General features: G+C 57.4%; 1 protein-coding gene across 2 annotated transcripts; it reads left to right on the top strand.

Annotated features, from left to right (window-relative positions):
• Window positions 1-687: 687 nt before the first annotated feature.
• On the top strand, window positions 688-23200 carry PLCD3 (phospholipase C delta 3). 2 transcript variants are annotated; one of them, XM_005584492.4, is made up of 15 exons: window positions 688-968; window positions 12829-12990; window positions 13071-13299; window positions 13738-13867; window positions 15117-15345; window positions 15663-15864; window positions 16018-16162; window positions 17665-17817; window positions 19359-19505; window positions 19613-19763; window positions 20510-20626; window positions 21267-21433; window positions 21608-21743; window positions 21851-22000; window positions 22159-23200. In XM_005584492.4, exons 1-15 carry the CDS (start codon window positions 818-820, stop codon window positions 22245-22247), a joined length of 2358 nt encoding a protein of 785 aa, XP_005584549.2. In that variant the 5' UTR covers window positions 688-817; the 3' UTR covers window positions 22248-23200. The 2 variants fall into 2 exon arrangements, with proteins under 2 accessions (XP_005584549.2, XP_065387760.1); XM_065531688.1 differs by lacking the exon at window positions 21608-21743.
• Window positions 23201-23584: the final 384 nt, after the last annotated feature.

Below are 23584 nucleotides of genomic sequence, written 5' to 3'. Positions count from 1 at the left end.
CGGCCACCAGAACCCGCACGCGAATGCCCACCCACGGGTTGACATCGCGGACAACTACATCGCAGGTGCCAGGCTGGGGTGCCGGCCTGTCTAAGCCTCGAACTCAGAACCAGTTGCTGGGGACCCCAGGCTTGGCTCCGCCTCACGCTTCCCAGGTCCGTCAGCTCCGAGACTGTGGCTCTCCGAGGGGGCAGCACCTGGCCTGGCACAGGGAGGTTAATCCTATGACGTCACTGCCAACCCCCCCCCCCCACCCCCATGCCCATCCCTTCGGGTTCGCGCTGCCTCGCGCGGCTCAGCTCCTGGGGTTCTGCCTTCGCTCCCGGCCCTGCGTCCCGTCCCGGGTCTGGTTCCCTGCTGAGGCCTGCGGCACGACGCGGACGCGGAAGGGAAGGAGGAGGGGGTCCCGCGTCCGCCTCGAGTCAGGGTCCCCGGGAAGGAGAGGGTGTCTGTGCCAGAGGACGGCCCTCGTCCCCGGTGCCGGCTCCCAACCCCAGCCCCGCAGCATGGGGGCTCTGGTCACTGTCACGGCCAAGATCAGAGGCTCGCCGGGACTGAGGGGAGGCGGACTCACTAGCTGGGGTGAGCGCTGAGGCTCCGAGGGTCCAGGCCACCGCCTGGCCCCGCCCCCGCGCTGCCCTGGACCCGCCCCCTTCCCATCCCGCCCCACCTCCTGCTGCCTCCTCCGACTGTCTCCAGCGCTGCTAAGTTTCTTCGCTCGCCGCCGCGCTCAGAGCTGGGGCCGGGCCGGAGCGGCGCCCCGCTGCCCTGTCCCCGTGTGCAGACCCCGGGCCCGGCCCCGGCCCCCTGCCAAGCCATGCTGTGCGGCCGCTGGAGGCGCTGCCGCCGCCCGCCCGAGGAGCCCCCGGTAGCCGCCCAAGTCGCGGCGCCGGTCGCGCTCCCGTCCCCGCCGACTCCCTCCGATGGCGGCACCAAGAGGCCCGGGCTGCGGGCGCTGAAGAAGATGGGTCAGTGACGGGCAGGGGGCGGTGGGGTGGGCACGGACCGTTCCCAGGGGCCCAGTCTGGGGCGCTCCAGGGAGCAGTTCGTGGACTCCCCAGGCTGTACGGGGCTGGGAGGCTATGGCTAGGGGCGGAGGGCCAGCGCCGTCCAGCCGGGGGTCGCACCTGGGGTCATCCGCGAGAGTCCCGGGGCGAGCCGGGCGCCTAGGATGCTCTTTGCTTCCCACCAGGGGGCGCCCGCGGGGCGTCTGGAGCGCGAATTCGGGCACGGGACGCTGGTGGGGTCCCCAGGGAGAGTGGAGCGGGAGAGGGAGGCTTGCAGTGTCCCTCGCCCGGCTCCCCAGCAGTATCTAGGGTCTGCCAGGGTGTCTCGGGGTCTTGGCAGCCCTTAGGAAGGATGCGAGTTTGTGATTGGCCTCCGCAGAAGAGGCTGGCCTCCGCAGCAGCCCTCCAACCCGCCGCCCCACAGGGGCAGCCACAGCCACACTGCCTGGCAGGACTGGTCTAACCAGTGAGAAAGCCCAAAAGCCAAGGGTCTCATGTCAGATTTGGGGAAGTCAGTCGTGGAGAAGGAATGTAACTGTGGCTCACTGGAACATCAGAGGCAGCTGGCACTTGGTGGGTTACACAGGTGGTGTCTTGCAATCTTCCTCAACTTCCTAGGTGGCAGGTGAATCCTCATTTCACAGGTGAGGAAACTGACTCAGAGACAGCAAGGAATTTGCCTGTGACCACACAGCCAACAAAGGGCAAAGTGTGACTGGCACGCTGGTGGTGCCCCACCACATGGGCCCTGGTACTCTCTCAGAGTCTGGGAAAAGTGGGACCCGCAGGGTGGTGGAGGGCTTGAATGAGAGGGTGCATGCGAGAGTGTTGTCTGACGTGGAAAGGACCGCACCACTGAAGTGCTGCGTTGGACCTGCCATTGGTAGAGTAGTCAGTGATGGAGAAGCTAGGTGTGGAGCTCTGGAGCAGAAGGACAAGGCTGCCAGGCACCCTGTGTGAAACTTGGGGCAGAATTCAGGGGTACTGATTGCCAGTTTTGCCTTCTTGTTACCTTCACTCATTCCACCTGAGTGCTGACTATGTCTGGGTGCTGTGCCTGGCACTCTGTTTACTGAGACATAGGACACCGTCTCTACCCTGCAATCCATTCAACTGCGCATGCATTGAACAAGCACTTATGCAGTGCCCATGGTATGGTACTATGGTACAAGCACTTGTGGAGTGCCTATGGTATGCTCCACCCTGGGGCTCCTGCATGAGAGAGCTGAGGTTCCAGCAGGGAGATCGGACAGTGAAACAAAGAATAGGACCCTGGGGATGGGGGAACAGGGGACAGTGCATGAGGGGTTGGGGAGCCAGCGAGGGCCCTGGCTGGCCCCAGCTGAGGAAGACCGGAGTGGCAAAGGGGAGAGGCTGGGGTTGGGAGGAGCTCCTCAAGGCCCTCCCTGGAGAGTCATGGACTTTATCTGGAGGGCATCAGGAGCCCCAGAAAGGGCTCAGGCAGGAGTGAGTGTGGAGAGTGGGGGGCAGGTTGGACGAAGGCAGGGGAGAAACAGGGAGACCCAAGGAGGGAGGCTGAGGAGTCAGTTGGGCAAGGGGTGGGGACCAGACTTGGGGGATACCCAGGATGGACTCCAGAACTCCCAGGAGATAGACTGGGCTGGACTCTGTGATCGACAGGTGTCATTCTCTGGACTAAGAAATGGTGTGGTTTGGGGATAGCTGAGGGCAGCCCTGGGAGTCAGCCCCAGCAGGGTCATGGGTGCCACAGAAGGGCTGAGGGGTGGCCCCGTGCCCGTTGGCCTCTTCATCCCACACGTTTTTTGAGCGGCATTAGTGGGCCAGGGTGCTGTGCCAGGGCCTGGGGCTACAGAGATGAGTAGCACAGAGCTTTGCCCTCAGGAAGTGCACAGTTTAGTGGGCAGAGTCACATTCAGACAAATAATTACAGCTGAACCCGGGCCTCGGTACCCGTCCGCTGAGTAAGGCTGCACGGGAGCTCTGGGCACCTCATCAAGGTGACACTCTGGGGAACTACGTAGGTATCAGAATGTCATCTCAGCCACCCTCATTCCTCACCACTGCCCTGTCCTGCTGAGTGACTGCAGAGAGAGGAATGTTGAGTCCGAGTCTGTTGGGAATGTCCCTTCCCCAGGCCATAGGGAGCCCAGGGACAGGGTGGAGAAGGAAACCCAGTCTTGGGGCCCAGCCCCTTGGGCCATCAGGGGCCAAGACCTAGGCCTGTCACCCAGGTAGCCTCCCCTGCCTTGCTCTGCCCCTGCCATCACCACACCCCTTAGCCTAACAGAGAATAGATTTTATGTCAAATCAGGTCAAGGGACTAGGGCAGGGAGTGGCTCAGAGGGGCCTGAGGAAGGAAAAACCTTTAGGGCCACACTAGGGAGACCCAGATGAGCAGGGAAGGAGGAAGAAAACACCCCCACAGTGAGTGGGAGTCCTTTGTCCCCACTCCAGTCTCCCGCTCTTGGGCTGGGCTGCTGACTTGCAGGGAATCATTGAAGAGAGAGGAGCGCTAGAGCCCAGTGATCACCTGCCATGCGCGAGGCACTGTGCTGAGCTTGCATCAGACCTGATCCTGCTTAATCCTCAGGCATGCCTGTGCGGGAGGTGCTGTCCTCATGTCACATTACAGACGGGAAGCTCAAGGCAGAGGGGTGAAATCACTGCCCAAGGCCACATGCCTGCCTACTGCCAGAGCCTACTTTTCCATGATGGCTCCCAGTGAATACTTTTTGTTGTTGCTGTTGTTGTTTATGAGACAGCGTCTCATTCTGTCACCCAGGCTGGAGTGCAGTGGCATGATCATGATCATGGCTCACCGCAACCTCAAGTTCCTGAGCTCAAGTGATCCTCCCACCTCAGTCTCCCGAGTAGCTGGGACTCGAGAGACTGGGAGACTGGATACCACCACATCCAGCTAATTTTGTTTTTATTTTTTGTAGAGTTGGGGTCTCACTATGTTGTCCAGGCTGGTCTTGAACTCCTGGGCTCAAAGGATCCTCCTGCCTTGGATTCCCAAAAGTTCTGGGATTACAGGTGTGAGCTACCATTCTTGGCTAGCCTGGTGAATACTAATGAACAATTTTGTCACTGTCCCAGGTGCTTTTCGCATATTATCTCATTTAATGCTCACAATAATATGAGGTAGGTAGTACCGGTAGTCTTCTCTTACAGATGAGGAAACTGAGACTCAGAGAGGTTTGGTAACTTGCCTAGGGTTCAGAGCCAGGAAGTAGCTGAGAGAAAATTTGAACCCAGGCAGTGTGGCCCAGAGTCTGTGCTTGTCACACAGTGACTGATAGAGAAGCTGATACCTGCAGGGGGCCTGCTGGCCACTCCTCTCCCACGGGGCACCTGCCAGCCCCCACGAGTGTCCTCACAGGGCTGCCAAATAAAATACAGAACACCCAGTTAAGTTTGGAATTCCACTAAACGTGAAATTTGGAATGTATTTACACTAAAAAATTATTTTTTATCTGAATTTCACATTTAACGTGTGTCCTGGATTTTCTCTGGCAGCCCTGTATCCCCAGAGCCCTGTGTGTGCCTCTGCCCTGATGCTCCGCCCCTGCCCCTCATCCTCCCCACGGGCAGAGGCCTGAGTGGGCAGAATCCCGCCCCCTTCCCTGCCCGGCCTGCATACACTACGAAGTGCCCCTGAGCGAGAGGGCTCGGCCCATGGCCTGCCTGGGATGTCTCCCGCAGGGTGAGTGGGACTGCTGTGGGTGGGCTTGACAGGTGAGGGTCTTCAGAACAACCCCCAGCCCTGGCAAGTGCCTGGCCTGGGTGGTGGGTAAGCTGGGTGGCCCTCCAGGCTAAGCAGGGGCATGCCAGGTGGGACTAGGGGGCTGGCTCTGCCAGGCCCTGTGGTCTCCCTCATATCTTTCCCTGTCCCCCACCCTGACTTCTGCACCCAACCAGGCTTCATGCCTGTTCTGGCCCCACAGAAAAGGGTGCTGCCACCCCCCCTTGCTGTGTCCGGCCCAGGGCCAAGGGAGGCACCGCCTGCCTTTCCTGACTTTGTTGGTTCTCCAAAGAATGTTATGGACTCTGGCACTGAGCCCCCGCCAGGCCCCAGCCCTGGGTGTGGCAGCCAGCTGGGTCATGGGGGACATGATTGGTGTTTGAGGTTCGGAGGCTGCCTGCTGGCTAAAGGATTAGGGTGGGAGGGTCTTTGGGACCCCTCACCATTTTGTGTCCTCTCCCAGGGCCTCATGGCCCCGGCCACCTGGAAACGCTCTTTCTCTACTCCCTGCTTGGCCTTGGCCATGGCTGCTGGCTGTAGCAGTTCCCTGCATGACTCGCATTCCTGCGGAGTCCTGTGTGCACCTCCCAAGTGCGAGCTGCCTATTTCCCCCAGGCTGGCCCACCGTCCACCCTCTCCACCCATGAACTCTGTACACACACACAATCACACTCACACGCACACACACACTCACATTCACGCTCATACACACACACTCACTCTCTCTCTCTCTCCCCCTCACACACACACACACCCTGTCTATGTATACACCCCGCACACACCCCGCCCTGCATGCCGCCCCTCCGGGACATGCCTGGACAGAACTCCCACCCTCTCCGCCAGCTGCCCTGGCGCCTGTCTCCACCGCACAGCCTCTGTATCCATCCCTGCCTGGGGCAGCCTGCACTGTCTTTAGCACACAGGGCTTGTCCTCTCTGAGCTCAGTGGTGCACCTGTGAAAAGGGTGGGATTTGGGGCCCCTTCCGCCTCTGACATGAGGTAGTTTCTGGTCCCTGGTCTTGGCTACCTTCACAGAACTGCTCAGGCCCCAGACCATCCACGCCCCAAACCACCGGGCTGCCTGTGGAAGTTGAGAAACTGGGCCTGCCCTTTCCTCACCACGCCTGACCCCTCTCTGGAGGCTGAGATAAGCGGGCAGCTTGGGAAGGTGTCTGAGCCCCAGCTGACAACACTGAATTGGGCGGGAGGTGCCGCTGTCCTGGTCGGGGGGAAGGTACCAGCTGGAGGCCATGGGACTAAGGGGACAGATGGATCAGAACGTGTGGGTGCCTCTTTCCACCTGGGGCACTGACTCACTTCCCCAGAGCCCTGTCTGAGTTTCCTTCTTTGTGATCATTTACTAAGCACCTACTATGGGCCGGGCCTAAACCAGGCTCCATGTGCTTGTGCCTGTTGTGGCCACTCGCAGCCCTTTGGGGTCAGACTCCCCCAACTTCTACCACATTTCAGCTCCACCGGATGCCGACCTGGCTGTCTGCCTCTTTAACAGCATTTTTGAGATATTAATTCACATACCTTATAATTTATCCATTGAAAGTACACAGTGGGGAGCACCTTGGGAGGCAGAGGCTGTTGAATCACTTGAGGCCAGGAGTTTGAGACCAGCCTGGGCATCACAGTGAGACCCCAACTCTACAAAAACATTTAAAAATTATTCAGGCCTGGTGGTGCAAGTCTAGTCCCAGCTCCTTGGGAGGCTGAGGCAGGTGGATTGTTTGAGCCCAAGAGTTTAAGGCTCTGCAGTGGGCCATTATTGTACCACTGCACCCCAGCCTGGCTACAGAGCAAGACCCTGTCTCAGAAAAAAAAAAAAAAAAAATGTATACAATGGTTTCCAGCATATTATATCATTATACTTTAAAAATTATGGTAAAGTAGGCCGGGTGCTGTGGCTCACGCCTGTAATCCTAGCACTTTGGGAGGCCAAGGCGAGTGGATCATTTGAGGTCAGGAGTTCGAGACCAGCCTGGCCAACATGGTAAAACCCTGTCTCTACTAAAAATGCAACAATTACCTGGAAATCACTTGAACCCAGGAAGTGGGGGTTGCAGTGAGCTGAGATCGTGCCACTGCACTCCAGCCTGGGCAACAGAACGAGACTCTGTCTCAAAAAAAAAAATTGGCCGGGCACGGTGGCTCACACCTGTAATCCCAGCACTTTGGGAGGCCAAGGCGGGTGGATCATGAGGTCAGGAGATCGAGACCACCCTGGCTAACACGATGAAACCCCGTCTCTACTAAAAAATACAAAAAAAATTAGCTGGGCGTGGTGGCGGGCACCTGTAGTCCCAGCTATTCGGGAGGCTGAGGCAGGAGAATAGCGTGAACCCAGGAGGCGGAGCTTGCAGTGAGCTGAGTTTGCGCCCCTGCACTCCAGCCTGGGCGACAGAGCGAGACTCCATTTCAAAAAAAAATTATGGCAAAATATATATAATGAAATTGGCCATTGCAACCATTTTGAAGTGGTTAATTCACTGGCATTAATTACATTCACACTGTTGTGCAACCATTACTGTTGCCTATTTCCAAAACTTTTTCATCATCCAAACAGAAACTAACCATCAAGCAGTAACTCTTCATTACCTCCCCATTCCAGCCCCTGGTACCCTCCCAGCTACTTTCTGTCTTTATGAACTTGTCTGCTCTGGGTACGTCACATGGGTGGAATCACATAGTATTTGTCGTTTGGGGTCTGGCTTCTTTCACTTAGCATGATGTTTTCAAGGTTCATCCATATTGTAGCGTGCATCAGATTTCACTCCTTTACATGGCTGAATATTATTCCATTGTATTGATAAACCATATTTTGCTTATGCACTCATTTTTTGTTTGTTTTGTTTTGTTTTGTTTTGTTTTTTGAGACAGAGTCTCGCCCTGTTGCCCAGGCTGGAGTATAGTGGCGCAATCTCAGCTCGCTGTAACCTCTGCCTTCCGGTTTCAAGTGATTCTCCTGCCTTAGCCTCCCTAATAGCTGAGATTACAGGTGTGGGCCACCATGCCCGGCTAATGTTTTGTGTTTCTCGTAGAGACAGGGTTTCACCATGTTGGTCAGGCTGGTCTCGAACTCCTGACCTCAAATGATCTTCCTGCCTCGGCCTCCCAAAGTACTGGGATTACAGGTGTGGGCCACCATGCCCGGCTAATGTTTTATATTTTTCGTAGAGACAGGGTTTCACCATGTTGGTCAGGCTGGTCTCGAACTCCTGACCTCAAGGGATCCACCTGCTTTGGCCTCCCTAAGTGCTGGGATTACAGGTGTGAGCCACCATGCCCGGCTAATGTTTTGTATTTTTCATAGGGACAGGGTTTCACCATGTTGGTCAGGCTAGTCTTGAACTCCTGACCTCAAATGATCCGCCTGCCTTGGCCTCCCAAAGTGCTGGGATTACAGGCTCATCTGTTGATGAGCACTCGGGTTGTTTCCACCATTTGACTCTCATTTACCCTCATTTTCACCGCTATTATTCTGTGATTGTCTCCACCCACTCAGTCACTGGCCCAGCAGCTGCAGGATCAAGGCAGAGATGGTTCAATAGATAGAAACCCCACGGGAACAGTAGGAGGTGGGCGGCTTGTGCACCTGCTCAGAGCAGGTAGGAACAAGGTCAAGGCAACATCTGTGGGTTTGGGCCTTGCAGGACCTATAAATGTTTACTGGGTGGCTGGACAGAGAGCCACGGTCCTCGTAGCATCACTGCCCTGGCCCTGAGCCCTCCCTCTGACCTTGCCTCCTTACCTGTTGGTCCTGCCCTTCCTGCTGGACACCCTAGTCCTCTCACTGCTCCAGGGTTCAGAAGCATGAACAGTGGGGAAACAGAAGCACCCACTCAGGGACTCAGCACCTGGCCCCGCCTGGGACTGCACTCTCCTTCTGTTTGGCTTTTCCATTGGGTGTGTGGTTGGGGGGCAGTGCCAGTTTGTGGGGCAGCCTGGAATGTCACCCCTTACCCTAGCAGGTTCCTGGGGAGCTGAGGGTAAGGGGCCAGGAGTAGGGGCCCCCTCCATTGGGAGACTGCCCCAGTGGGGGCCCAGTCAGGCGTTCAGGCTGCCTATGTTGATGGCCTGTTTGCAGAAGGCTCTGGACAGAGCAGGCCCCGGTGACTCACCCCCATTTCCGGTCTTAGTCACTCACCTCCCCCACACCCATGGGCTTGGCATCAGAGGGCTGGCCTAGGTAGGGGAGGTGGCCCCGGCTGCAGAGCCTGGTTGTCGTGGCAACGAGCAGTCCCCTTTCCCACGGTGGAGGGGGTGTAGGAGGGTGTGCCTAAGTGTGGTGGCACTGCAGGCTCCCCCTAACCGTTCTGCCCTCACCCTGTCATTGTTCAGGATGGGACCATTTAGAGGCTACCTAGACTTGGTGGGTGGGGGGGCGTCTGGTGAGCCCCTCGGCCTGGCACATGCCATGTATGCCCAGTTCTTTGTCTGGAGAGGAAGGTTCCACTTTCCCCTTCCTGACCAGGGGGCACCAAGTGGGCATTCACTCAGAGGGCCACAGTCTAGACCCTGAGGGACCCTCTAGAGCCGTTAGGGCCACAGGCTGGCCCCAGAGGGGTCATGGCCTCTTAAGGAGGTGGATTTCTCCTCTTGCCCGAGACCCTGATTTTCAGTCATGGTCCGAGTGGTTTTTAAAAATACAGAAGCCCGCCGGGCGCGGTGGCTCACGCCTGTAATCCCAGCACTTTGGGAGGCCGAGACGGGCGGATCACGAGGTCAGGAGATCGAGACCATCCTGGCTAACACGGTGAAACCCCGTCTCTACTAAAAAATATAAAAACTAGCCGGGCGAGGTGGCGGGCGCCTATAGTCCCAGCTACTCGGGAGGCTGAGGCAGGAGAATGGTGTAAACCCGGGAGGCGGAGCTTGCAGTGAGCTGAGATCCGGCCACCGCACTCCAGCCTGGGTGACAGAGCGAGACTCCGTCTCAAAAAAATAAATAAATAAAAAAAATAAAAATAAAAATACAGATGCCCAGGCCCCATCCCACACCAGCTGGGTGAGATGCCCTGGGCCATGGTGTCTGCAGCCTCCCCCAGGTAATTCCGATGCACAGCTAAGGTTGAGAAACCCTGACCTGCCAGGCCTTTGCCTTGAACTCCGGACAGATGGGGCAGAGCTGGGGTAGAATTCCCTCAGTCCCCCCATCTGCCTGTCTACCTGCCTGCCTCTTCAGTCAACACTAGCTGGGAGCCTGGCTCTGGGATGAGCACTGTGGTGAGGAGATAAGACCTCACTCTGGCCTCAGATTTATTAAAATTTATAGGTGGGTTTTGTGTTTTAATTAAAGCAAAAAGTGCTGTTAGTGGTCAGAGAGGGAGAACGCCCACTTGAGGACAAATCAAGGAAAGCTTCCTGGAGGAGGTGATATCTGAACTGGTCCTTCAAGGACTCAGATAGGAGGAAGAGACGGGAGAAGGATCCTACAAAAGGGTCCAAGAGAGGGTGAAAGGAGATGGTCCAGAGATATAGACTCAATTCCTTAGGTCAGAGTTTGCAACTGGGCAAGCAAGGGCCTTGGGGTCGCAAAGCCAAACCCAGTATTAAGGGTCTGTTGAAATAAAGGGAGGAAGAGAGGCCCACTGTCATACTTCTTTTGGCCCATACAGGGGTTATTGGTTTTTGTCTTTTTCAATTTGATTTCGTTGCCAACATTAGAATATCTGGAGGCTTCACACACAGATCTAGATTCCGGTTCTCTGGAAACTCTGGGCCCTCATTCACTCTGGGCTGTGCCCCACCTCCAAAGGCCATGGACTCTCCGTTTACCCAGTTCCTACCTCCTCTAATGTCCCATGGCTCAAAAATCTTTGGCTGTGACTCTCATTGAGGCATTGTAGAGCAGGGTGTGGCACCATCTGGGCTGGGCATCACGTGTTCCAGGGGGCCAGAGCCAAAGGAAGGCCGAAACTCTCTGGGGTACAGTGTCGGTCACGCTGTAGAAACCTCTGAATTTTGGATTTTGCAGCAGGTATGATTGTGGTCTCCATTTTATGGATGGAGAACATGAGGCTTAGTGCCAGGTTAGTGCCACCGGGGCTATGTATTAAATAGCTGGGAAGTGACAGAGTTGAGACTTATTCCCCAGACTTCTGAATTTAGAAGCACTAGAAGAGCCATGCAGTACAGGGCCCAAGGGCAGAGGTGCTGGAGCCCGACCTCCAGAGCCCAGAGTGGCTTCTACCAATATGGAATTCTGACAACTTACTTAAGCTTCCCTGAGCCTCAGTTTCCTTGTCTGTTAATACATGAGCAGGGCCTGCATACACGAGGTGCTTTTATTTATTTATATTTTAGAGACAGAGTCTCACTCTGTTGCCCAAGCTGGAGGGCAGTGGCATAATCTCAGCTCACTGCAACCTCCGCCTCCCGGATTCAAGTGATTTTCATGCCTCAGCCTCCCGAGTAGCTGGGATTACAGGTACATGACACCATGCCCGGCTAATTTTTTTTGTATTTTTAGTAGAGATGAGGTTTCACTATGTTGGCCATGCTGGGCTTGAACCCCTGTCCTCAAGTGATCCGCCCACCTTGTCCTCCCAAAGTGCTGGGATTACAAGCATGAACCACCATGCCCAGCCAACTTTAAATTTTTTTCTAGAGGCCAGGTACGGTGGCTCACGCCTATAATCCCAACACTTTGGGAGGCCGAGGAGGGCAGATCATGAGGTCAGGAGACAAGACCATCCTGGCCAACATGGTGAAGCCCTGTCTCTACTAAAACTACAAAAATTAGCTGGGGCATGGTGGTACGTGCCTGTAGTCCCAGCTACTTGGGAGGCTGAGGCAGGAAAATTGCTTGAACCCAGAGGTGGAGGTTGCAGTGAGCCGAGATTGCACTACTTGCACTCCAGCCTGGGCAACAGAGCAAGACTCCGTCTCAAAAAAAAAAAAAAAATTTTTTTTTTTTTTTTTTTTTTTTGTAGAGATAGGGTCTCACATTGTTGCCCAGGCTGTTCTCCAGTTCCTGGCTCCAAGCGATCCTCCCATCTTGGCCTCTTGAGTACCTGGGATTACAGGCATGAGCCACTGTACCCAGCCAACATTTGCTTTTATTGAGGAAGGTGGACACTGTGGCTGCAGAGTGCATGTGGGCTGAAGGGTCATGTGGTGGGTGGCACTGGCTGGGCAAGAGGGAGCACCAAATGTCACAGGACACCTTCCTTTTGGCAGGGCCCCACCAGGCACAAAGAGGGCACCTAGAGATCAGCCGGGCAGGGCTGATCCTGGAGTCCTTGGCCTGTGACCCTGGGGCTAGGGTGGCCTCTGCTGTCCTCCTTGTCTTTGGGAAAGCAGAGGCAAGGTGCTTGGGTTACAGCAAGAGAGATCTAGGTTAGATGGTGAGACCTTCCTGATGGCTGTGGTTTCACATCAAGGGAAAAAGACTCTTGGTGGCAAATTCTGAACTTGATGGCTGGAAGCCATGTGGTGGGGGATAGTGGCAGAAGGGCAACTTTTTTTTTTTTTTTTTTTTTTAAGACTCAGTCTCACTCTGTTGTTTAGGCTTCAGTGCAGTGGCATGATCTTGGCTCACTGCAACCTCTGCCTCCTGGGTTCAAGCAATTCTCCTGCCTCAGCCTCCCAAGTAGCTGGGATTACAGGCACGTGCCACCACACTCGGCTTATTTTGTATTTTTAGTAGAGATGGGGGTTTCATCATGTTGGCCAGGCTGGTCTCGAACTCCCGACCTCAAGTGATCCGCCCTCCTCGGCATCCCAAGTGCTGAGATTACAGGCGTGAGCCACCGCACCTGGCCAGAAAGGACAACCTTTAGTGAGGCCTGAGTCCCAGGCATTGCCCGAGGACAGTTCCACACTGAGGGACAGCAGAGGCAGCTGCTTGGAAGGAAGGAGGGAGATGGGGTACGGGTGGGGGTTGGGGGACGCTTAACGCTCCAAAGCCTAAAGCCAAACCCAGTGCAGGAGGCTTCTTACAATCGGGGAGGAGGGGAGGCCTGCGAGGGGCAGGGAAGCTCACTGTGGAGCGAAGGCCTGGGTTTGGAGAGGCTGGAGGAAGGGGCAGCAGGGGGAGCTTCCGGGCAGGGACTGCCTGAAACCCGGGTCCTCCCGCCCCGGCAGGCCTGACGGAGGACGAGGACGTGCGCGCCATGCTGCTGGGCTCCCGGCTCCGCAAGATCCGCTCGCGCACGTGGCACAAGGAGCGGCTGTACCGGCTGCAGGAGGACGGCCTGAGCGTGTGGTTCCAGCGGCGCATCCCGCGCGCGCCGTCGCAGCACATCTGTGAGAGGCCGGGGAGCGCCGGGTGGGCAGGGAGGTGGGGACAGGCCGGGTCCTCCGCCCTGACCCGGCCCTACCCGCAGTCTTTGTGCAGCACATCGAGGCAGTCCGCGAGGGCCACCAGTCCGAGGGCCTGCGGCGCTTCGGGGGTGCCTTCGCCCCGGCGCGCTGCCTCACCATCGCCTTCAAGGGCCGCCGCAAGAACCTGGACCTGGCGGCGCCCACGGCTGAGGAAGCGCAGCGCTGGGTGCGCGGTCTGACCAAGCTCCGCGCGCGCCTGGACGCCATGAGCCAGCGCGAGCGGCTGGACCAATATCCTGCCGGGGCTGGGAGGGAGGGCCCCAGGGAGGGCGCCATCCTTGGAGAGACCCCAGGCCCAGGGGAGGCAGGTCCCCTGTCCTGAGGGCGCACAGTCTGGGTCGGAGCCCTAGGTCTTTGAAACTGAGAGTGGGGACACGTGCCCTGGCTAGGTCCGAGCTCCCACCAGGAGGGGTGGCGCGGCCCCTCCTTCAGGGAGGCCTGAGGCCTTCTGAGGATGGAGACAGGGAGGCCTGAGGCCTCCTGTCTTTGGTGAGCCCTAGTCCTGCGGAGGAGACACTGCTACCGTGCTGGGGGAGTCCACAGGCCAAGGGGAAAGTACAGCCCCTAAACCAGGGAGCCCCCAGATCCAGGTGGGGATGACTTACCGGCCAGTTACCTGGGGGCTGGGGGCAGCCTGGTGTGTTACTGTTATTTCCTGAGCACCCACACCTGGATCCACTCGTATCTGCACCGGGCTGACTCCAACCAGGACAGCAAGATGAGCTTCAAGGAGATCAAGAGCCTGCTGAGAATGGTCAACGTGGACATGAACGACATGTACGCCTACCTCCTCTTCAAGGTGGGCTTCCGCCCTGAACCCCAGCCCCTGGCTTTGCCATCACTCTGACCTCTGCCTGCCCCCAGCCGTCTGAGTCATCAGCTCCCCTGCCCTCTCCACCTGCAGCTTTTTTGGAGAAGCAGCCTTTCCCTGCATAAAGGCAACATCTGGGTTTAGTTAGCCTTTGGCCTCCCCTGAGGCCACTGGGCCAGGAAGGGAGTGGGGAGCCAGGGCCCAGAACTTTCCTCCCCCTCAGTTCCTACCCCTCCAAAGTGAGCAGCAAAGCTGTTCTCATTTCCCTGAGTCTGCAGGGCACCTTTTGCATGTGGGGGCACAGGCAGGAGCCAGCCTACAGGCGTGCATGTGCACAGATACATGTGTGCACCCTTCTCCACGCAGACCCTCCACTGTGGCACGTGTTGGCACCTCATGCATGGGAGCACAGGGGCACACAGGAGTGGGCTCTGCAGCTACGGCCCAGCTGGAGCCCCTGGCAGACCTCTGTGTGCATGTGGACAATGGGACCCACCTGTGACCCCGAAAGACAGGAGAGCCCATGGCAGCTGGACCCCTGGGCCACAGCTTCACAGGGATGCTCCATGAATTCTCATTGACTTGTTCAGTGACCCTGGGTGTGAATATGTGCATGTCAGCATAGTAACATGTCCACCTAGGGGAGTGAGGGCCCAGGGGTCCTGTCTTGGCCCAGGATCACCATTTTTCCTTCCACATCTTGATTCTTGGGGTAGGTCATGGTGCAGAGGGGCAGGCATAGAACCAGAGAGACCTCCCTTAAAGTCCAGCCCTGCAGGCCAGGCTTAGTGGCTCACCCCTGTCATCCCAGCACTTTGGGAAGCCTAGGCGGGAGGACTGCTTGAAGCCAGGAGTTTGAGATCAGCTTGGGCAACATAGCAAGACCCCATCTCTACAAAAAATACAAAAATTAGCCAGGTGCAGTGGTACACACCTGTGGTCCCAGCTGTCCAGCTATTTGGAGGGCTGAGGTGGGAGGATCCCTTGAGATCACACGTTGGATGCTGCAGTGAGCTATGATCATGCCACTGCATTCCAGCCTGGGTAACAGAGCAAGACCAAACAAACAAACAAAAAACCCAAAAAACAAACAGAGCTGGAGTCACAAGTCTTACTCTGTTTCCACCTGTGAAATGGGGAACGTTGCCTTCTCAGATGTGGTAGATGACAGATGGGTTAAAGGGGCCAGGTTTCCTGGAGTGTCTGCCTCCTCTGAGCTTCTCCCTCTGCTCCCCAGGAGTGTGACCACTCCAACAATGACCGTCTAGAGGGGGCTGAGATTGAGGAGTTCCTGCGGCGGCTGCTGAAGCGGCCGGAGCTGGAGGAGATCTTCCATCAGTACTCGGGCGAGGACCGCGTGCTGAGTGCCCCTGAGCTGCTGGAGTTCCTGGAGGACCAGGGCGAGGAGGGCGCCACGCTGGCCCGCGCCCAGCAGCTCATTCAGACCTACGAGCTCAACGAGACAGGTGGGGGGCGGCACGGCCAGGTCGTGGCACCTGACAGGGCTGTGTTCCCAGCTGAGTGGGTTCTGCTGCGGGCTGGCTGCGGGCACTGTCTCGGCCAGGTTAGCTTGCCTCCTCCAGACTCAGCTTCCACATGTGTAAAATGGCACAACAGCGTGCCTTCCTCCCAGGGTCTGGTCGAAGGTTAAGTGGCATGACTTACAGAGTCTAGTCAGTAGATTGTCTAGTCTATTCCTAAGTTGAGTGGGCCTTGGGGGCATTGAAAGCTGGACATGGGGGATCCCCATGTGGCCTGATGCCCTCTCCTGCCACCCCTGCAGCCAAGCAGCACGAGCTGATGACACTGGATGGCTTCATGATGTACCTGTTGTCGCCGGAGGGGGCTGCCTTGGACACCACCCACACGTGTGTGTTCCAGGACATGAACCAGCCCCTCGCCCACTACTTCATCTCTTCCTCCCACAACACCTATCTGACCGACTCCCAGATTGGGGGGCCCAGCAGCACCGAGGCCTACATTAGGTACTGTAGTAGGGGGTGAATGTGCCCGGGAGCCCCACCTGGAGAGAGACATGGGGCTGGCTTCCTGGGGCCTTCCTGGCTCAGCCTGCCTGCTGCCCTGCTCTGTGGCACTCTCCCAACACCTTGCCCGTCCACCCATCTGTCCACCCACAGGGCCTTTGCCCAGGGATGCCGCTGCGTGGAGCTGGACTGCTGGGAGGGGCCAGGAGGGGAGCCCATCATCTATCACGGACATACTCTCACCTCCAAGATTCTCTTCCGGGATGTGGTCCAAGCCGTGCGTGACCATGCCTTCACGGTGAGCCCCTGGGATGCCCAGCCCCAGCCCCACAGCCTTCGCAATGACCTCCGTCCACACCCCCGTGCCAGCTGCGCTCAGTCCTTCCAGGGGAAACCCTTGCCCAGAGAATCATTCATTCACCAAGTGCTGCTGGGATAAGTGGCCAATGGGGTGGAATAAAGCTGAATGAGATGCCACTCTCATATTTGGGAAATATGTTCCCTCTCATATTTGGAAAATGTCTTAAAATCACAGAGTGTCCAGAAGAAAACCTTTGGGGGAGTGAAGGACTTTTTTTTTTTTTTTTTTGAGACGGAGTCTCGCTCTGTCGCCCAGGCTGGAGCGCAGTGGCCGGATCTCAGCTCACTGCAAGCTCCGCCTCCCGGGTTCACACCATTCTCCTGCCTCAGCCTCCCGAGTAGCTGGGGCTATAGGCGCCTGCCACCTCGCCCGGCTAGTTTTCTGTATTTTTTAGTAGAGACGGGGTTTCACCATGTTAGCCAGGATGGTCTCGATCTCATGACCTTGTGATCCGCCCGTCTCGGCCTCCCAAAGTGCTGGGATTACAGGCTTGAGCCACCGCGCCCGGCTGGGAAGGACATTTGAATCATGACTTCCAAAGAGTAAGCTGTAAGAGAAGCTCACCAGTGGCACCTACATAAACTGCAGCTTCGGTCACAGTGTGCAGATCTTCCCATCAGCAAATGATGGCAGGAGAGTTTTCAACATCATTGACATGGTCAATGTCATTCACATGTAAAAAGCATTTATGGGACCAGGTGCGGTGGCTCACACCTGTATTCCCAGCACTCTGGGAGGCTGATGCAAGGATCACTTGAGGCCAGGAATTCCAGACCAGCCTGAGCAAATAGCTGTATCCTGTCTCAACAAAAATAAAAATTAGCTGAGTGTGGGGGCATGTGCCTGTAGGCTGAGTTACTCAGGAGGCTGAGGTGGGAGGATCACTTGAGCTCAGGACTGGAGAATGCGGGGATACTGACTGCGCCACTGCACTTCAGCCTGGATGATGGAGCTAGACCAAAGCATAAACAACAAAAATTGGCCGGGCGTGGTGGCTCACACCTGTAATCCCAGCACTTTGGGAGGCTGAGGTGGGCAGATCATCTGAGGTCAGGAGTTTGAGACCAGCCTGGCCAACATGGTGAAACCCCGTCTCTACTAAAAATACAAAAATTAGCTGGGTGTGGTGGCGGGTGCCCGCAATCCCAGCTACTCTGGAGGCTGAGGCAGAGAGAATCGCTTGAACCCGGGAGATGGAGTTGTAGTGAGCTGAAATTGCATCACTGCACTCCAGCCTGGGTGACAGAGCAACACTCCATCTCAAAGAAAAAAAAAATCATTCCTGCAGCCTCCCTCAGCCTCCTGGACAGTCTAGCCCTTCCCTGGGTTCTCCAGAGCCCTGCTTTGCCTGCTTGTCCTGAAGGGTCTGGGAGCCAGATGTTGGGAGGTACTGGCAGAGGGAGGGGAGTGGCTCTGAGCCACTGCCCTTCCCCACACAGCTGTCCCCCTACCCTGTCATCCTATCCCTGGAGAACCACTGCGGGCTGGAGCAGCAGGCTGCCATGGCCCGCCACCTCCGCACCATCCTAGGGGACATGCTGGTGACACAGGCGCTGGACTCCCCAAATCCTGAGGAGCTGCCTTCCCCAGAGGTGATGCACCCCAGCCCCCAGCCTGGATGGAGGGAGGTCTGGTGGGAGTCCGCCTCCCCCAACTGGTTGTGCCACCTCTCTGGCTCGGGACCCCTCACCTCTCCCTGCCTTAACCTTTCTCCGTTCCTCTGTTCATCTGATGTCTGCCACCCCCTGGTCTTGTCCTTCTGCTGCCCTCTGGCTCTCCATTCTTGACTAGACCCCCCCACACACACACCCTCTTCCATGACCTGGCTCTGCCCTGCTGGCCCTGTGTCCCTGCTGGTAGAGTCCTGCAGGCTCTGCCATTCCCTCCTGCAAGGCCCCGTTTGACAGTTTCTCCACCTGGAAGTCCCTTCCCAGCCATCCACACTTGCCGAGCATCACCTGCTTAGAATTCAGCTCAACTTCAGCCGCCTCTTCCGTGGCCTTATCCACTTCCCCAACTCTTAGGTCTGAGGCAGCCTGCTGCTCTCCCCCAGACCGCAGAGTGCATCCTCGGCCCTCTCCAGACGTTTATCCTGTCGGGCTCCTTGAGAAAACTCCCCTCCTACTTCCAATCCCCAACATGCAGGCAGGGTTGACTCACCCTCGTGTGTGTGAGACGTGATTTTTGTTATTAGTATGACAGTCACACCCATATGGTAAAAGAAAACTGAGCTGTACCAAGGGACACAATGAACGGTGCCTCCCTTCCTCCACTGACCTGTCTTCTTTCACAAGAAGTAACCATCTCCAACTTTCTTGCGTGTGCTTCGAGAATTTCCCCACACATATTACCTGTGTACATGTGTGTACTGTCTTCTCTTTTAAACGGTACCAAAAAAGGACTGTGTGATTCCAGGTTGTAGCCCCACTTCTTCCACGTTGTAGCCCCACTTCTTCCACGTTGTAGCCCCACTTCTTCCACGTTGTAGCCCCACTTCTTCTACGTTGTAGCCCCACTTCTTCCACGTTGTAGCCCCACTTCTTCCACGTTGTAGCCCCACTTCTTCCACGTTGTAGCCTCACTTCTTTCACGTTGTAGCCTCACTTCTTCCACGTTGTAGTCTCACTTCTTCCACGTTGTAGCCTCACTTCTTCCACGTTGTACCCTCACTTCTTCCACGTTGTAGCCTCACTTCTTCCACGTTGTAGTCTCACTTCTTCCACGTTGTAGCCTCACTTCTTCCACGTTGTACCCTCACTTCTTCCACGTTGTAGCCTCACTTCTTCCACGTTGTAGCCTCACTTCTTCCACGTTGTAGTCTCACTTCTTCCACGTAAGATCTTTTTTGAAGAGGGTCGCTTCCCTTTCAGTCCTGAGCTGTCGCGTGCATCATAGTGGCTGCTGTGTATATTCTGATGTTGAGCATCCCTTCCTGATGCTTACTAAGCATCCCTTCCTGATGGCTTCCTAGGCCGTTCTCCACTCTTTCCTATTAGACACTCATCTCTGTGTCTCCTTTCCTGCCTCCCACCCCCAGCCAGCCCTTCACACGGTGGTGGTTGAATAACTGACTGACCGGCCGCCGCAGGGGTGAGAAGGCCTAACCCTTCATCCTCCACATTGGCCCCCACAGCAGCTGAAGGGCCGGGTCCTGGTGAAGGGGAAGAAGCTGCCTGCTGCTCGGAGCGAGGATGGCCGGGCTCTGTCGGACAGGGAGGAGGAGGAGGACGATGACGAGGAGGAAGAAGAGGAGGCGGAGACTGCAGCACAGAGGCGGCTGGTGAGAGCTGGTGGGCTGGGGTGGGTGGGATGGGGAAGCGGGGGAAGGTGGGAGGACGGGTGTGGGAAGCGGGGGCTAGCTGAGCCCTGCTGAGGCTGGTCTCCTAGGCTAAGCAGATCTCCCCGGAGCTGTCGGCCCTGGTCGTGTACTGCCACGCCACCCGCCTGCGGACCCTGCACCCTGCCCCCGACGCCCCGCAGCCCTGCCAGGTCAGCTCCCTCAGCGAGCGCAAAGCCAAGAAACTCATCCGGGAAGCAGGTAGGAGCCAGGGTGCTGGGTGTCTGGGGCGAGAGGGCGATGGGGGCACCTCCCGAAGGGGGCCTGGAAAGGAGTTGAGGGGGCTTTGAGGGACAGTAAAGAGGTCAAGAGGACCCCAGAGAGGGGCTGGGCTGAGGGAATGAGGGCCCTGCACATGCCAGGGTGGATGGAGGGGAGAGTGGCAAGCTGAGGGCGGCCTGCTGTCTGCAGCCTGCTGTCTGCCTTCAGAGGCCTGTGGTGGGGCTGGCCATAGAGGGAGATGGGCCAGGCTGGGCTGGGGGTTGGGGGAGCCCAGCCGCTGCTGCGACACTGGGGAGGAATTCCTGGGGCAGGTGATGCTGAGAAGACACATCACCTGGAGGACTAGGAAGCAGCCAGGAGAAGAGGCGGGAGGGCTTTCCAGACAGGAGGAACAGGCTGTTGAAGGCCTGGAAGCTTGGCCTGGAGAAGAGTTCCAGGAACCATGGTGGAGCTGGAGGGCTGTGGGCATTCACTGTACTTGGTTGGAACTTTGTCAGGAGCAGGGAACTGGGGGCTGGGGATGTGGAGCCAGGCTGTGTGGGTGGAGGGGATCCCTGCAGCCTCCTCAGTGAGCTCCCCTCTCAGCCTAGGTCAGAAGAGAGTGAGGAGCAGGGGCAGGGTGAGCTGGGGATGGGCTTGGCCTCTGTTCCCTGGAGGTTATAGGCCGGGGCTTTGGGTGAGGGACCCCCGGGGTCTGTCACAGTCTCACCCCAACTCTGCCCCAGGGAACAGCTTCGTCAGGCACAATGCCCGCCAGCTGACCCGCGTGTACCCGCTGGGGCTGCGGATGAACTCGGCCAACTATAGTCCCCAGGAGATGTGGAACTCGGGCTGTCAGCTGGGTGAGTGGGGGCCACATGAGCGGGAGCAGGCGGGGTGCCTCAGTGTGGGAGAGGCCTCAGCAGTGAGGGCCCACACAGCCTTCCAGACGGTGGAAACACGCATTTTGTTGATTATTTTTAAAGTTGCCAGCAATGTAGGTGGGAAAATCAAATCAGGCTCGCTTATTCTTGACAGTGTACAGGTCTCGCATTTTTATGATGGTAGAAATTAAAACCTCCACTCCCATGTTCCCTGGACACACACAACCCCCACACACCTGGCAGTCCCACTAAGTCAACACTGATAAGGGTGGGCTCTGGGGGACGCTGAGCCCCACCAAAGGAGGCCGTATTGTCTCCTTGGGGTAAGGGTGGAAACAAGCCCAGGCTTCCTCAGACCCCTGGCTCTGACCCAAGCCTGGCCCTGAGGGTGGGGGCTTTTCCAGCACTTTCCAGCCTGGAGGGATCCCAGGGCGGAAGTACAGGTGACAGTGGGGGCTGAGTCCATGACCCTCTCCCCTAAAGTCATGGTGGGGGCAGAGCAGCACTGAGCAGACAGTGGGACCCCAGGCCCTTTGTAGAGAGGAATACAGTCCCCTGAAACTGAGTAGTGAGAACAGGGCCGCTAAGAGCCCCTGCTCTGACCCTGCTGTGTCCACAGTGGCCTTGAACTTCCAGACGCCAGGCTACGAGATGGACCTCAATGCCGGCCGCTTCCTGGTCAATGGGCAGTGTGGCTACGTCCTGAAACCTGCCTGCCTGCGGCAACCTGACTCGACCTTTGACCCTGAGGACCCGGGACCTCCCAGAACCACTCTCAGCATCCAGGTCAGCAGGCTGGAACGGGCCCCAGCCTGGGGTCACACTGGTTCTAGAGAGGCTCTTTGTGAGGTGGAGGAGGGGCTGGGGACAGGTTGGAAGTGACGGGTGGTCTGAGCTTGAGGCCCATCGGGATGGCCAAGGTGGGCGTGGGCCCCAGCTGCTCCCTCCCTCACCCCACAGGTGCTGACTGCACAGCAGCTGCCCAAGCTGAACGCCGAGAAGCCACATTCCATTGTGGACCCCCTGGTGCGCGTTGAGATCCATGGGGTGCCCGCAGACTGTGCCCGGCAGGAGACTGACTATGTGCTCAACAATGGTGGGCAGCTGCTGGCAGAAGTGTCGGGGGGAGACTGCAGAGAGCGAAGGGGGGTGCAGGGTGGATCCTGGGGCCCTGGGGCTCTGACTGCCGCCCCTGTGCCCTAGGCTTCAACCCCCACTGGGGGCAGACCCTGCAGTTCCAGCTGCGGGCTCCGGAGCTGGCGCTGGTCCGGTTTGTGGTGGAAGATTATGACGCCACCTCCCCCAATGACTTTGTGGGCCAGTTTACACTGCCTCTTAGCAGCCTAAAACAAGGTTGGTGGAGGCTGGTGGGGATGGAGAGGGATGTGGGTACAGGCCCTGCAGACCCTGTTCACCTTTGTGCCTCGAATTTCCTGCCCTGAAGCGTGCCCAGGCTGGGCCAGACCCCCAGGGTACGCAGAGGACCTGAGGCCTGGCTGTCCTCTCCACAGGGTACCGCCACATACACCTGCTTTCCAAGGACGGGGCCTCACTGTCACCAGCTACGCTCTTCATTCAAATCCGCATCCAGTGCCCCTGAGGGCCCAGCTCACCCGCCCTGGGGTTCTGCGAGTGCCAGTCCACATCCCCTGCAGAGCCCTCTCCTCTGGAGTCAGATGGTGGGAGTACCAGCCCCCAGCCCACCCACTTGGCCCACTCAGCCCACTCACCAGGCGCTGGTCTCACCTGGGTGCTGAGGGCTGCCTGGGCCCCTCCTGAAGAATCAACAGGTGCTCATGTGACTTCAGTGAGCTCCAACCCTGAGGCCCTGAGATGGCCCCAGCTCCTGTCCTCAGCCTGCCCCTCATTGTGACTTATGAGGAGCCAAGCCTGTTGCTGCCAGGAGACTTGGGGAGCAGGACACCTGTGGGCCCTCAGTTCCCCTCTGTCCTCCCGTGGGCCATCCCAGCCTCCTTCCCCCAGAGGAGAACAGTCCACCCCACTTGGCCCGGACCCCGGGCTTAGCCCCTAAGCCCTCCTTTACCCTAGGCCTTCCTGGACTCCTCCCTCCAGCTCTGGAACCTGAGTTCCCCTTCCCTTCTCAAAGCAAGAAGGGAGCGCTGAGGCATGAAGCCCTGGGGAAACTGGCAGTAGGTTTTGGTTTTTATTTTTTGAGACAGGGTCTCGCTCCATCGCCCAGGCTGGAGTGTAATGTTGCAATCACGGCTCACTGCAGCCTTGAACTCCCAGGCTCAAGCGATCCTCCCATCTCAGCCTCCTGAGTAGCTGGGACTACAGACACAGGCTACCACACCTGGCTAATTTTTAAATTTTATGTAGAGATGGGGGGTACTCCCTATGTTGCCCAGGCTGGTTTCGAGCTCCTGACCTCAAGTGATCCTCCTGCCCCGGCATTCCATAGTGCTGGGATTACAGGTGTGAGCCACTGCCCTGGCCTAGCAGTAGGTTTGTAACTGTTTCATAGAAGAGCCCTGGAGAAGACAGTAGAATGAGCCTATCTAGTTTAAAAAATAAAGAAGCTCATTTATTTTACCACTGCCACTCCCTGATCACCTCTATGCTGCCACCCCCACAGGCCCATGAGGAGGGACAGGGCTGGATGAGTCCCTTGGCCCTCTCCCCTCAACAGGGCATGGACTTGTCTAAGACAGCCAGGGGGTGGCAGCAGGAGATGCCACAGCTCAAAATAGCCTGACCCCTGCTCCTGGCTTAAAGCTGCTGCGAGTATCACAAGACTGTCTGAGGATGCCAATTTACAAGGTCAGCGCCTCTCCACGACGTGCGCGCGTGCGCGCGCGCACACACACACATACACACAGAGGGGCCTTGAATGAGGAGGGGACAGGAGTCTGAGGGACCCTCAGACAGACTGCCACTCCCACGCTTAGCTGGGATCAAGGCCCCTGTCTGCTCAGT

The sequence above is a fragment of the Macaca fascicularis genome, chromosome 16 (genome assembly GCF_037993035.2).
Source record: "Macaca fascicularis isolate 582-1 chromosome 16, T2T-MFA8v1.1".
Taxonomy (NCBI): Eukaryota; Metazoa; Chordata; class Mammalia; order Primates; family Cercopithecidae; genus Macaca; species Macaca fascicularis.
This window is presented reverse-complemented; position numbering and strand designations above follow the sequence as displayed.

Excerpts from the sequence above, each read along its gene's own strand:
- PLCD3 (XM_005584492.4), top strand. The coding sequence starts at position 818 with ATGCTGTGCGGCCGCTGGAGGCGCTGCCGCCGCCCGCCCGAGGAGCCC. Across the intron at positions 969-12,828 it reads GCGGGCGCTGAAGAAGATGG|GCCTGACGGAGGACGAGGAC; the intron begins GTCAGTGACGGG and ends CCGCCCCGGCAG. Across the intron at positions 17,818-19,358 it reads AGGAGCTGCCTTCCCCAGAG|CAGCTGAAGGGCCGGGTCCT; the intron begins GTGATGCACCCC and ends TGGCCCCCACAG.